Raw genomic sequence first — 13,615 nt, 5'->3', positions numbered from 1 at the left:
CGGGAGGGTTCCTGCTCCTGCCGGCGGCGCGCCCTCCTGGCCGCCGCCGCCGGCGTGCCCAGCCCAGCAGCCCGCCAGTGAGCAGCGGGCCGGCCGCCTGGCTTGCAGATGACTGGCGGCCCACTAGGGAGCGGCGGACTGTGCCTGGCAGGGCTGGGTACTTGCCAGCCAGTCATTTCCCATCCTACGGATGAGGAAACCACCAGGGAGGGAGTTGGGGCCTCAGAATTGGCTCACACCCCCACCGATCTCAGGATCCTGGATCTCCCTGGCCTCCCAGCCTGGGGACGTTTCCCATTGATCAGGTGGGAAGACTGAGTCCCAAGAGGGGCCAGATCCACCCCACTTCCAGAGAGCAGCTTCTACCCCGACAAGCGACAAGCACCATCAACATTGTGTATTCTGGGGAGTGAGGCGAACGTCAGGGATGGAGAGCTATTGAGTGGGTCTGCTCTCCAGCCCTGGGCGGGCAACTTGGACCAGAGAGCTACTGTTCATCCTTTAAAAACCAGTACCAGATGCCCCACTCTGAAACATTCCCTCCTTCCACCCAGGAACTTGCAGAAGCACCCCTCACCCTGTCTCCTCCACCCCAGGCTCTCATCCTGCTGTTGTGTCTGAGACCTTCTCTCCCACTCTGCTCTGGGAGGGCAGAGTGGGGTCTGACTCGGTCACTCCTGTCTCCAGCAGGACTCAGTAATGCCTTGAGCAACTGCTCAGACGAGGACGCTCGGTTCCATCACCCTCCTCCCCTGTTCAGAAGTGCCCTTGCCATCCCTCAGGCTCCGTCCTCAGTCTCCCTGTGTCAGTGGGGCCAGACCTGGGTTGGTGACACACCCAACAGGGGCTTGGTGGACAGTCAGAGACTCAGGGCGAAGGACGCAGGCTCAGGCAGCAGCTTCCAGGAACGCACTCTTCCTCCTGGTGGGGGCAGACAGAGACCCCAGACTAGGGAAGACCCCACTCTCCAGACCCCTCAGGTGGCAGGCAATGTGCCACCAAGTTGGCCAGCTGCACTGAGCAGATCTGCATGGGTCAGCCATGTACACACGTACACACGTGCACCTCCTTTCGGAGGCAAAATTAAGGAAGAAAAAACTCCATTAAATGAACAAAAATGCCAAATGTCAGCCATTTCCAGCCAGCAAATGAGCTGAATTTTGAGTGACTCTAATGAGGGTTTGGTGGCTCCATCTGAGTGTTCAGGGACCCCTTGTCCAGCTGCCTGGCCAGGCATCCCAAGAGAGAAATTTGGTCCTCAAGGGTTCTGTATCCCAGGTCCCTGCCCTCCCAAGCCCAGCCACAGTCACAGCACGGAGCCCCTCTGGCCCTCAGGGGGTCCCCAGGCCACCCATTCCCTGTGCTGTGACTGCCCAGTCACAGTATCCTAGAGTTGCCAGGTCTCGTCCTCTCTGGGCAGGAGACTCAGAGAGGGGCAGGTTCCAGGACCAGGACATCAGCTGGTTTCAGGCTAGTGGACATTTCCATGAGCTGGTTCTAGGAGGCCGCAAGACACAGGCCACGCCCCAGGCCTGCTTCCCATCCGCACAGGGCAGACTGCTTTCCTCCGTGGGGCCGTGAGCCCCACCCGCCAACACCGGGAAGCCGTGTTTTGTTTCTTAATTATGGTAAAATATACACAACCAACTGCCATTTCTAACACTTCTAAGCACACGACTCAGTGGTACAAAGCAGTCATAGGGCTGTATGCTGACCCCATGTCCATCTCCAGAACTTTCCATCCCCACAAGCAGAAGCTCTGCCCACTCAGCAGCAGCTCCTACCCTTCCCCTCCCCGCCCTGGCCCACCGTGCTGCTTCCTGTCTGTGTGGCTGAGACTCCAGGGACCTCCTGGGGGTGACCCTGCAGCACAGTACTGTGCAGTGGGGGTCAGGGCACCCTTCCTCTTCACGACTTGTGTGTGTGTGCTTGTTGGCCACTGGGCCACCTGTGCCATGGTGTCCCCATCTCGGCCGGGTGGCTGGCCTGGCTGTGGGCACGGGGGTTCAGGACCCTGCTGCTGGCCTCATGACCTGCCCCTGTTCTTCAGGAGCCACAGGCTGTCTTGCAGATAGATGGCCCCGCCTCATATTCCCACCAGCTGCATGGGGTCACGCGGGTTTGGATGACAGCCATGCCGCAGGGAGGGAAGTGACAGCTCCCTGGTCTCCATGAAGAGCCTTGAGCCAGCCAGGCACGGAAGCCAGGCCTGTCATCCCAGCCATCCCAGCCCTGGGAGGCTGCAGCAGGAGGGTTGCAAGTTCAAGGCTGGCCTCAGCAACAGATGGAGACCCTGCCTCAAAATACAAAACCACCAGAGCTGGGTGTGGCTCAGCGGTCGAGCACCACTCGGCCACTCTGGGCTCAGCCCCCGACCAGAGTCCTCCCAGAGAGTGGCCTCTTCCTTCGTGGGCCTGCCTCCCATGCCTGTGCCAAGGGTCTACAGGGGCCCTGTGGATCCCTGATCCTGCTGTCGTCACCCGGGGCAGGTCTCCGTCATCTGGCTCTCACCCAACCTGAGAACGCAGACCTGAAGGGGGTGCAGGAGAGCATGTGGGTAGGGGGACCCTCGGTTGACCAGGACTGGGCAGGGAGGGGACGCAGCAGAGGAGGGTGTGTCCGAGGATGCTGTGGAGAGCGCCCTGCCCCACACCTGACTTCACACATCAGCCTGGCCCTGGAGGGCTCCCCGAGGTCGGCCAGGGACACCCCTTCTGCAGATGAGGGAGCTGAGCCAGAGCCCGGTGTGGTTTATGAGGTCAGTTGCCATTTCATGGGTCAGCTGGGCCCCACCTCTTGCTGCCTGGGCCCCCACCCCAGCCGATGGTGTGCAGAAGGCAGCGTTCCACCAGTCCAGTGGCTGCAGGAGGGCAGCCAAGGACAGTGTGGGCACGAAAGCCACCGGGCACAGCCATCTGCTCTCAACGCCAGGATCTCCCTGGGCTCCTGCTGCCAGAGGCAGTGGCGTCTAGTTGGGATGGCCACCATCTACAGCTGCCCTCACAGGCCTGCCTTCACCGGCCCACCCTTGTCCCCAGTCACGGGTGGGGTGGCCACACCAGGACTTCCAGATGCTGGCTGGGGCCCTCTGGCCACAGGAACCCTGGGGGGCTGCGGGGGAGAGCTCTGACTCCCAGGGACCTTAGCTCCCTCAGCCCCACCCTGTGGCTCCAGGCCTCCCAGCCTCACCCCTGCAAAGGGGTGTGGTGAGCAGCTGAAAGGTGGCGGCCAGGGGTGGGCGTGGGTGTCAGCGAGCACCGCCAGAGACCTCGGAGCCGTGGGGCTGCCAGCCCAATACTGCAACCCTCCAGGCTCAGCTCAAGGTAGACAGGCCTGGGCGCTGCAGGAGCTGGAGCCCGGCTGGGCAGAGGCTGGCCTGCTCAGGGCCTGCCCCTTGGGGTTCCTGGGGGGCGAGTGGCTTGAGGGCCCCACACAGCACGTGCAGGATGGGGCAGGTGGGGGTAGCAGGAGAGGGACCAGGCCAGTCTGCCAGCCGCGAGGAGAGCCCTAGAGGTCAGCGGCACTGCGCTGGCGTGGCCAGGGCATGACGGCACCCGCGGTCACATGGGTCTTCTGGACCATTAAACAGAGGTGTCAGTTAGGGAAGCCTTCTGGAAAGTTCCTGGGGCATCTGGGCTGGGCGCCAGGGACTGGCTGGCGGCTGGCAGCACTCCTAGGACAGTGGGGTGGGGAGAGTGGCCTCCTTCAGCCCTGATGCTGGCCAGCACGGTCAGGTGGCCAGAGCGTATCCCGCTAGGGAGCTGGCCTAGAATGGTCCCCACACCGCTGCCCTCCCAGGTGGGAGCAGTCTTTCCCCTTTCTGAAGAGCCCTTCCACAGCATGCCTTCACCAGGCAGGGGACTTGGGTGAGGCCCTTAAGGCGACCATGTCACCTCCCAAGATGAAGCAGCCATGGGGGCTGGTCCTGGTCCTGGGTGGTGGTGCCCACCACTGTGTTGGGACAGAGCAGCCAGTGTTGAGCCTGAGCCCACCCCACCATGGCCATCCCCATGTCCCAGAAGGGGTCAAGCAACTGGCTGGGCCCCTGCCCTCCAGGGCTGGACATAGTTCCCTCTGCCCTGGGGGCACCCTTACCCCTGGCAGCTGGCCCTGCCCCAATGTCCCCATGGCTAGCAGAGATGCCCCCCCCCCCCCCCCCCCCCCCCCCCCCCCCCCCCCCCCCCCCCCCCCCCCCCCCCCCCCCCCCCCCCCCCCCCCCCCCCCCCCCCCCCCCCCCCCCCCCCCCCCCCCCCCCCCCCCCCCCCCCCCCCCCCCCCCCCCCCCCCCCCCCCCCCCCCCCCCCCCCCCCCCCCCCCCCCCCCCCCCCCCCCCCCCCCCCCCCCCCCCCCCCCCCCCCCCCCCCCCCCCCCCCCCCCCCCCCCCCCCCCCCCCCCCCCCCCCCCCCCCCCCCCCCCCCCCCCCCCCCCCCCCCCCCCCCCCCCCCCCCCCCCCCCCCCCCCCCCCCCCCCCCCCCCCCCCCCCCCCCCCCCCCCCCCCCCCCCCCCCCCCCCCCCCCCCCCCCCCCCCCCCCCCCCCCCCCCCCCCCCCCCCCCCCCCCCCCCCCCCCCCCCCCCCCCCCCCCCCCCCCCCCCCCCCCCCCCCCCCCCCCCCCCCCCCCCCCCCCCCCCCCCCCCCCCCCCCCCCCCCCCCCCCCCCCCCCCCCCCCCCCCCCCCCCCCCCCCCCCCCCCCCCCCCCCCCCCCCCCCCCCCCCCCCCCCCCCCCCCCCCCCCCCCCCCCCCCCCCCCCCCCCCCCCCCCCCCCCCCCCCCCCCCCCCCCCCCCCCCCCCCCCCCCCCCCCCCCCCCCCCCCCCCCCCCCCCCCCCCCCCCCCCCCCCCCCCCCCCCCCCCCCCCCCCCCCCCCCCCCCCCCCCCCCCCCCCCCCCCCCCCCCCCCCCCCCCCCCCCCCCCCCCCCCCCCCCCCCCCCCCCCCCCCCCCCCCCCCCCCCCCCCCCCCCCCCCCCCCCCCCCCCCCCCCCCCCCCCCCCCCCCCCCCCCCCCCCCCCCCCCCCCCCCCCCCCCCCCCCCCCCCCCCCCCCCCCCCCCCCCCCCCCCCCCCCCCCCCCCCCCCCCCCCCCCCCCCCCCCCCCCCCCCCCCCCCCCCCCCCCCCCCCCCCCCCCCCCCCCCCCCCCCCCCCCCCCCCCCCCCCCCCCCCCCCCCCCCCCCCCCCCCCCCCCCCCCCCCCCCCCCCCCCCCCCCCCCCCCCCCCCCCCCCCCCCCCCCCCCCCCCCCCCCCCCCCCCCCCCCCCCCCCCCCCCCCCCCCCCCCCCCCCCCCCCCCCCCCCCCCCCCCCCCCCCCCCCCCCCCCCCCCCCCCCCCCCCCCCCCCCCCCCCCCCCCCCCCCCCCCCCCCCCCCCCCCCCCCCCCCCCCCCCCCCCCCCCCCCCCCCCCCCCCCCCCCCCCCCCCCCCCCCCCCCCCCCCCCCCCCCCCCCCCCCCCCCCCCCCCCCCCCCCCCCCCCCCCCCCCCCCCCCCCCCCCCCCCCCCCCCCCCCCCCCCCCCCCCCCCCCCCCCCCCCCCCCCCCCCCCCCCCCCCCCCCCCCCCCCCCCCCCCCCCCCCCCCCCCCCCCCCCCCCCCCCCCCCCCCCCCCCCCCCCCCCCCCCCCCCCCCCCCCCCCCCCCCCCCCCCCCCCCCCCCCCCCCCCCCCCCCCCCCCCCCCCCCCCCCCCCCCCCCCCCCCCCCCCCCCCCCCCCCCCCCCCCCCCCCCCCCCCCCCCCCCCCCCCCCCCCCCCCCCCCCCCCCCCCCCCCCCCCCCCCCCCCCCCCCCCCCCCCCCCCCCCCCCCCCCCCCCCCCCCCCCCCCCCCCCCCCCCCCCCCCCCCCCCCCCCCCCCCCCCCCCCCCCCCCCCCCCCCCCCCCCCCCCCCCCCCCCCCCCCCCCCCCCCCCCCCCCCCCCCCCCCCCCCCCCCCCCCCCCCCCCCCCCCCCCCCCCCCCCCCCCCCCCCCCCCCCCCCCCCCCCCCCCCCCCCCCCCCCCCCCCCCCCCCCCCCCCCCCCCCCCCCCCCCCCCCCCCCCCCCCCCCCCCCCCCCCCCCCCCCCCCCCCCCCCCCCCCCCCCCCCCCCCCCCCCCCCCCCCCCCCCCCCCCCCCCCCCCCCCCCCCCCCCCCCCCCCCCCCCCCCCCCCCCCCCCCCCCCCCCCCCCCCCCCCCCCCCCCCCCCCCCCCCCCCCCCCCCCCCCCCCCCCCCCCCCCCCCCCCCCCCCCCCCCCCCCCCCCCCCCCCCCCCCCCCCCCCCCCCCCCCCCCCCCCCCCCCCCCCCCCCCCCCCCCCCCCCCCCCCCCCCCCCCCCCCCCCCCCCCCCCCCCCCCCCCCCCCCCCCCCCCCCCCCCCCCCCCCCCCCCCCCCCCCCCCCCCCCCCCCCCCCCCCCCCCCCCCCCCCCCCCCCCCCCCCCCCCCCCCCCCCCCCCCCCCCCCCCCCCCCCCCCCCCCCCCCCCCCCCCCCCCCCCCCCCCCCCCCCCCCCCCCCCCCCCCCCCCCCCCCCCCCCCCCCCCCCCCCCCCCCCCCCCCCCCCCCCCCCCCCCCCCCCCCCCCCCCCCCCCCCCCCCCCCCCCCCCCCCCCCCCCCCCCCCCCCCCCCCCCCCCCCCCCCCCCCCCCCCCCCCCCCCCCCCCCCCCCCCCCCCCCCCCCCCCCCCCCCCCCCCCCCCCCCCCCCCCCCCCCCCCCCCCCCCCCCCCCCCCCCCCCCCCCCCCCCCCCCCCCCCCCCCCCCCCCCCCCCCCCCCCCCCCCCCCCCCCCCCCCCCCCCCCCCCCCCCCCCCCCCCCCCCCCCCCCCCCCCCCCCCCCCCCCCCCCCCCCCCCCCCCCCCCCCCCCCCCCCCCCCCCCCCCCCCCCCCCCCCCCCCCCCCCCCCCCCCCCCCCCCCCCCCCCCCCCCCCCCCCCCCCCCCCCCCCCCCCCCCCCCCCCCCCCCCCCCCCCCCCCCCCCCCCCCCCCCCCCCCCCCCCCCCCCCCCCCCCCCCCCCCCCCCCCCCCCCCCCCCCCCCCCCCCCCCCCCCCCCCCCCCCCCCCCCCCCCCCCCCCCCCCCCCCCCCCCCCCCCCCCCCCCCCCCCCCCCCCCCCCCCCCCCCCCCCCCCCCCCCCCCCCCCCCCCCCCCCCCCCCCCCCCCCCCCCCCCCCCCCCCCCCCCCCCCCCCCCCCCCCCCCCCCCCCCCCCCCCCCCCCCCCCCCCCCCCCCCCCCCCCCCCCCCCCCCCCCCCCCCCCCCCCCCCCCCCCCCCCCCCCCCCCCCCCCCCCCCCCCCCCCCCCCCCCCCCCCCCCCCCCCCCCCCCCCCCCCCCCCCCCCCCCCCCCCCCCCCCCCCCCCCCCCCCCCCCCCCCCCCCCCCCCCCCCCCCCCCCCCCCCCCCCCCCCCCCCCCCCCCCCCCCCCCCCCCCCCCCCCCCCCCCCCCCCCCCCCCCCCCCCCCCCCCCCCCCCCCCCCCCCCCCCCCCCCCCCCCCCCCCCCCCCCCCCCCCCCCCCCCCCCCCCCCCCCCCCCCCCCCCCCCCCCCCCCCCCCCCCCCCCCCCCCCCCCCCCCCCCCCCCCCCCCCCCCCCCCCCCCCCCCCCCCCCCCCCCCCCCCCCCCCCCCCCCCCCCCCCCCCCCCCCCCCCCCCCCCCCCCCCCCCCCCCCCCCCCCCCCCCCCCCCCCCCCCCCCCCCCCCCCCCCCCCCCCCCCCCCCCCCCCCCCCCCCCCCCCCCCCCCCCCCCCCCCCCCCCCCCCCCCCCCCCCCCCCCCCCCCCCCCCCCCCCCCCCCCCCCCCCCCCCCCCCCCCCCCCCCCCCCCCCCCCCCCCCCCCCCCCCCCCCCCCCCCCCCCCCCCCCCCCCCCCCCCCCCCCCCCCCCCCCCCCCCCCCCCCCCCCCCCCCCCCCCCCCCCCCCCCCCCCCCCCCCCCCCCCCCCCCCCCCCCCCCCCCCCCCCCCCCCCCCCCCCCCCCCCCCCCCCCCCCCCCCCCCCCCCCCCCCCCCCCCCCCCCCCCCCCCCCCCCCCCCCCCCCCCCCCCCCCCCCCCCCCCCCCCCCCCCCCCCCCCCCCCCCCCCCCCCCCCCCCCCCCCCCCCCCCCCCCCCCCCCCCCCCCCCCCCCCCCCCCCCCCCCCCCCCCCCCCCCCCCCCCCCCCCCCCCCCCCCCCCCNGCCACGGGACGGTCGCCGCGGGAGCGCGAGGGCGCGGAGAACCGCGGCGGGAGCGGGGGCGGCGCACCTGGCGGGGTCCGGGGCGACCTTCAGCGGCGAGCCCGGCGAGCGCGACGGGCGGGCGACGGGCGGTCGCTGGGCGAGAAGGCCTCGTGGTGCAGCTTGGCTGCATTTTGTCCTGAGCGAGTCCGGCCCCAGGAGCGGCTCCGGTCCCCTTCCCAGAATGTGGTGGGGTGTTTGCGGGGGCTTGAGCCCAGGGGCGCCCTACCTCTGAGCTGCGACCAGGCCTTGTAATTTTCTAAGACAGGGCCTTGCTCAGTTGGGGAGGCTGGCCCTGAACTTGCCGCCCCCCTGCCTCCTGGGAGAGGTGGGGATGACAAGCGCGCCACCATGGTGTTTTTGCCCAGGCCTCCTCCCTGCCTTCTTAGTCACTGTAAGAAACCAGGAAGATAAATAAGAAAGAGAAGTCAGAGGCCGGGATGAGGCTCCCTGGTGCCGGGGTCCCACAGCACAGCAGGGGCCGAGTCACCTCCAGGGCTGACTTCATGTTCAAACACCAGCTGGAGGGAGACCCGGGCTGATTTTGCCTCCTTTGTACCTGGGGCAGGTCACTGCTTGGCTCTGGGCCTCAGATCCCCTCCTGTGTGTAGGGGTGCTGTTGTTCTTGGGGTGCTGCTGAGAGGGTTCTGTGAGGGCTAGGATGCACCCTGGCCGCGTCCCCAGGGAAGTCTGAACCGGAAGCCTCTGAGTTCCTGGGTTCCAGGATCTTAGACAGGCCCTGTGGGTGTCGGGAAGAGGTGTGTGGACTCCGAGCCCCAAAGAGGCCCTTGTGGTAGATGGTCTGGCAGGGCAGGCTGGGCAGCTGGACTGCGGTCATCCCCCTCACAGGCCAGGCAAGTGTGGCCCTCCCTTCTCCCCTCCGGGGACCTGCTGGCTGGACTGCCTTGCAGGGTCAGAGGTCACCCCACCCCCAGCCTGGCTCCTGGAATGAGGACTGACCAGTTGTCAGAGCTGCTGGATAAAAGCCACACTTGGGGGCGTCCCCAGACCACCCAGTGACTCGGTCTTGGTGCCAGCTGGGCGCCTGTCCTCCATCTGAGGCTGGGAGTGTGTGGGGGTGGGGCAGCCTCCCAGGAAACTGGAGCTGAGACCCACACCCTCCCTCTGGCCCGCCCCCACCCTGACCGCAGGCCACACCAGCAAGGTCCAGCTGTCCTCAGGGCAGCCCTTGGTCCACACTGAGGGCAGAGGGAGGACAGGTGACTCAGTCACCACCCCCTCCTTGAGACCAAGCCAGCCCCTGGCCTCTGCTGACCCATGTGGGCTGGGGAGGATGGGGGCTGGATCCTGGCTGTGTCCCCAGGGCTGTGTGGCCTCAGGGCCCCTCAGCTCCCTCCCTGAGGCACCTGGCTGAGGAATGAAGCTGTAGGACTGGACCGTCCACTTTGCTGGAGAGGGGCCTTTTGTTTTTGATCCCTGTCCTTATCTCCCTGGGGGTCCAGGGACTGATGGGCCAACCTCTTCTGGGAGTGGTGGCAGATGGATTTGTGGCAGGGGTATGTTTCTCTTTAGCAGGCTTTGGATACAGGGCCTCAGGTGACCCGGGAGCCAGGGCTCTGGGGGTAGAGAGGGAGTTGTTTTTCTCTCCAACAGGCAGCCTGGAGAGGGAGCAGCCCAGGCCAGCCCTGGCCAGAACTTTGGGGCAGGGGAACCAGGTGGCCAGTCTGCGCCTGCCCACCTAGCCATGCTGCCCTTGAGTGTGAACAGGGAGGTCAGCCGGGCACCTCTTTCATCTGGTTCCCAGGGTGCTGCTCCCTGGAGGCCACACCTGCTGTACCTGGACCCCGAGGCCTGGTCTCCAGCAGGACCCTGGGGTCAGGCTGGCAATGAGCCCTTTGAGGGAAAGCCAACCCCAGGGGAGGCCCAGGGAGCAGGGAGCCCCAGCTGTGTCAGCCGGCTTCTGCTGGGCTGTCCCCGAGGGCAGGGGCAGGAGTCACGTGCCCTCGCCCAGGGGACCCAGATGACGTCCTGGTGGGTGAGTCGCGGGAGCGGGCTGTAGGTGCCTGGGTCACACAGGACGAAAAGGAGATTTTCAGACCTGAGAACGCCAGGACAGTGGCTCCAGTCAGCAAGCAGGGCGCCTGCCGCATGGCGCCGGTCACATGACCCAGGGTCACCCAGCACCCCCCAGGCAGGGAGCCTCTTGGGGCTGGGGGCCAGAAGCTATGGCCGGCCCTGCACCCTGCTGACCCGATGAAAGCTCAGGGGAAGGCCAGGGAGTCACCTCTGAGCCATGGCTTAAACCAGGGGCCCCTCAGCACAGTGGACGTGTGGGCCTGAATGGGGTCCTGGGCCTGGGGGGGGCTGAGCAGCGTCTGTGGCCTGCACCTACCCAGGGGAGATGCCAAACACCTGTCATGGCCCAGGGCCCCTGGGGTACAGGCCCCAGTTCAGGACTCCCCTTTAGCAGGCACCTTCTACCTGCTGGCACCAACCTGAGACTCAAGGTGGATGCGGCTAGACTGCCCGCCCTAGGACGGCCCACCCCATGTGGCCTGGCCAAGGGTGCTGCTCCCCAAAAAACAGCACAGGAGACATTTTTCTGTTAAAGTCAGAAGAGTTTGTCTTGTTTTAATATCTCATCAGCTTTACATGGTTACAATTGTCTTAAATATTTCTGAAGTTTAAATACAATCTGCATAATAATGTTATAAAATGTAAACTTTCAGTGTTCTTTTAAATTTCAAAATCACACTTTTTTGGGGGGTCTTTTTGTCTTTTGCCTTTTTTTTTTTTCCTTTTAATACCTGAATGTTCTGCAAAAACTGAGATTGATGCAGGTCACCCTGCCCTGGCTGCAGTGTGACAGGGGCCCAGCCAGAGGTAGACAGCAGTTTATACTTTTTTTTTTTTTTTAAGTTTTTTCCCCTTTACCTGAGTTTGGGCGTGATCTGCACGCCATCTGACAAGCCCCCGAGAAACTGAAACTTTGACCTTCGAGATGAAAGGCTGAGCTTGTGTTTGCCAAGAAAAAACGCAAAAGCCAAAATTCAACGGAAAGCAATGAAGGAAGGTGGGCCAAATGGTCAGAGAAAGATGTGACTGTAGGACCACAACTCTAAACACCGCCTGGAGGCCCCATGCCCCCCAACCTCGCCCACAGTGGACAGGGGGACAGCCCCGCCCAGGGCCCCACTCACTTCCAGGACCCTGCTAGCCCCTGCAGGGTTTGGGAGCCTGCCGGCTGTGCCCACCCAAGACCCAAGGTGCCAGTGGACAGTACACACACCCAAGTCCCCTGGGCCTGGCAGGTCACCCCTTCCATATGTTGGCATAATGGGGTGCTGAGCTGTGCCCCAGAAAGACACTCCTTAGAACCCCTACCAGCAGACTGACCAGGAGACAGGCAGGCCACTCAGGGCCCACAGCTCCTGCCTGTTGGGACACAGGGTTCCAGAGACTCCCATTCATGGCTGCCAGGGCTCCAGGGTCCTATAAGCATCGAGCAGCCAGCAGGCCAGGTCCCTGAGTCAGGATCCAGTCCTGGTGCAAAGCTGGCCCGCCACACACCCCGAAGTGGGTCCCCACAAGCACTCCACATACGCGTCACCTAAGAAAAAACTCCATCTGAGGGGGGCAGGTGGAGGTGGCCCTGGCCCCGCGCACTGAGTACCTGGGTGGCCACTGGGCCAGTTTTTGGCATCAAAAGTCAGACCTGAGGTAGAAAGAAATGTGCAGTGGACAGTCCCCACACGGGGCCCTCGTACAGGACAAGGGGCTGCAGCCCCCAAGGCAGCTGGCTGCAGAGTTGCGGCCAGGAGGCTGAAGGAGCAGATTTTGGACAGAGTCCAGATGGTTCTCGGAGAGGGGGCAAGATTGAGTCTTGGGACAAAAAGACCCCCACTCCCAGGAATGATTGTGCTGCTAAGATGCCTGCCCCCAAGATGGGGCAGGCAGAACCTTCCAGAAGAAAAGCCAAGAAGAGCTCTGGAGGGCCCCACCCCTCCTGGGAGGGGGGCCTGTCGATGGCCCTGAGACCTAGGAAGAAGAAAAGGATTCCCTCCCTCTCAAAGACAGGAAAGGACTCTGCCAGGCCAGGAGCCTGCCTGAGGTCTGGGGGCCCAGCAGGCCAGGTGCCCTGGGCCCAATTAGCGCTCCCAGGCTCACCTGGGCCTAGCCGGAGCCACCGCAGGCTCCAGGGACAACGGGAGCTGAGCTCGGCCCAGGGGCATTCCCTGAACCCAGGTTGGGGACGGAGTTTCTGCCCCAGTGGCTGTGGCAGAAATGAAGCCCAGTTCTGCCCGGCATGGAGGACACCTACTGACCTGGGTGGACTACGGTCCTTCGTGGCCTCTATTTACTGTCCCTGTAAAACCACGGGGAGCCCCAGCCCCTTGCAAACGGGGTGAAGAGAAGACAAAGGAAAAGAGATGAGAATGTGGGGGTGGGGTGCTGGGGATCCGTGGCCCCAAAATCCTCACCCTGAGCTAGGCCCGGCTGCACCCCATTCCCCCACATTGATAGTCCCCAAAATAGCCCTTTTAGGCAAGAGAGTCCAGCATATTCGTCCCTGAGTCAGAAGCCTGGGGGCTGCCACCGTGAAGTCCCCTCCCAAGCTCCAGGCCCTTTCTACTTCCTGGTTAAGATTTCCAGGTCCCTGAATTGAGGCCCGGCAGCTGGAGCCAGCACCAGAGAGGGCGTCCCGGGAACCCCAAGTGGGCCCACGAACGGCGCATGCGCCGGCCTGCCAGCCGCTCGCACCGGAGTGGCCGGGCCAGCGGTCCGTGGCCACGGGATGGGGCGGGAGCCCGCACGTCCCCGGGAGAATACAGTTATTACCGGGTTGGTGTGTTTGCTTTCAAGTCCGTTTCCCTGAATGAACACAAATATATAGATATATAGATATATAGATATTCCTTTTCCTAAAGTTTGACCCCCCTCCCCAAGAATAAAATAGAGTATTTACAAACAAACCCGGAAACCTTTTAAAAACCTATAGAATTTGAACATCGCTATTTTTTTTTTTTTTAAAGAAAGAAAGTAAGTTTCCAAAGCATCAGGAAAAAACAAATTCAGTGGCTGTGGCTCAGGGGTCCCGCTCCGCGCGGGGCGCAGGCTGGCGAGGGAGCGGAGCGCACTGCGCGCCCCGGCGCCGGGGCTGGCTCCTCGTGGTCCTGACGGTTCCTCTCGGTGTCTGAAACCTGAGACTTCCCAGTGTTCCCCGCGCTCCCTGTTTTATTAAATTTGCTATATATATATATATATATATTTATATATGTATATATTTTCTTTCCTTTTTGGCGTCGGCTGGCTTCCTGGGGGCCTCACCCTCCTGCGCACCGCGCACCCTCCTGGTGCGCAGGGCCCCCGGCGCAGGGCGTGCTCCGTAGGTGGTGGCGGCACTGGTGGCGGCAGGGGCGGCTAAGGCAGCGGAGGTATCTGAGTAGAGGTGGGGGGCCCGGGCCGTCCTACAGGCCCGGCCCTGGGCCGCCGGTGCCGCCGCTGGTCCCG

At 72.5% G+C, this 13,615-nt stretch overlaps 2 protein-coding genes across 2 annotated transcripts in view; both read right to left on the bottom strand.

Annotated features, from left to right (window-relative positions):
• The window catches only part of Grin3b (glutamate ionotropic receptor NMDA type subunit 3B), a 10,876-nt gene extending 7,961 nt beyond the window's left edge, over positions 1 to 2,915 (bottom strand). Inside the window, exon 1 of the mRNA XM_015503786.2 lies at positions 2,794 to 2,915. Coding sequence (XP_015359272.1) covers positions 2,794 to 2,915 — 122 coding nt within the window. The remainder of the gene's footprint in view (positions 1 to 2,793) is intronic.
• Positions 2,916 to 8,193: 5,278 nt separating this feature from the next.
• The window catches only part of Arid3a (AT-rich interaction domain 3A), a 31,275-nt gene continuing 25,853 nt past the window's right edge, over positions 8,194 to 13,615 (bottom strand). The window contains exons 13-14 of the mRNA XM_015503785.1: positions 13,433 to 13,606; positions 8,194 to 8,318 (exon numbers count right to left, since the gene is read on the bottom strand). Of these exons, the coding sequence (XP_015359271.1) occupies positions 8,194 to 8,318; positions 13,433 to 13,606 (299 nt within the window). The remainder of the gene's footprint in view (positions 8,319 to 13,432; positions 13,607 to 13,615) is intronic.

This window comes from Marmota marmota, unplaced genomic scaffold (assembly GCF_001458135.2).
Source record: "Marmota marmota marmota unplaced genomic scaffold, marMar, whole genome shotgun sequence".
NCBI classification, from domain to species: Eukaryota; Metazoa; Chordata; class Mammalia; order Rodentia; family Sciuridae; genus Marmota; species Marmota marmota.
Note: the sequence above shows the minus strand (reverse complement) of the source record. Positions and strands in the feature narration are given on the sequence as shown.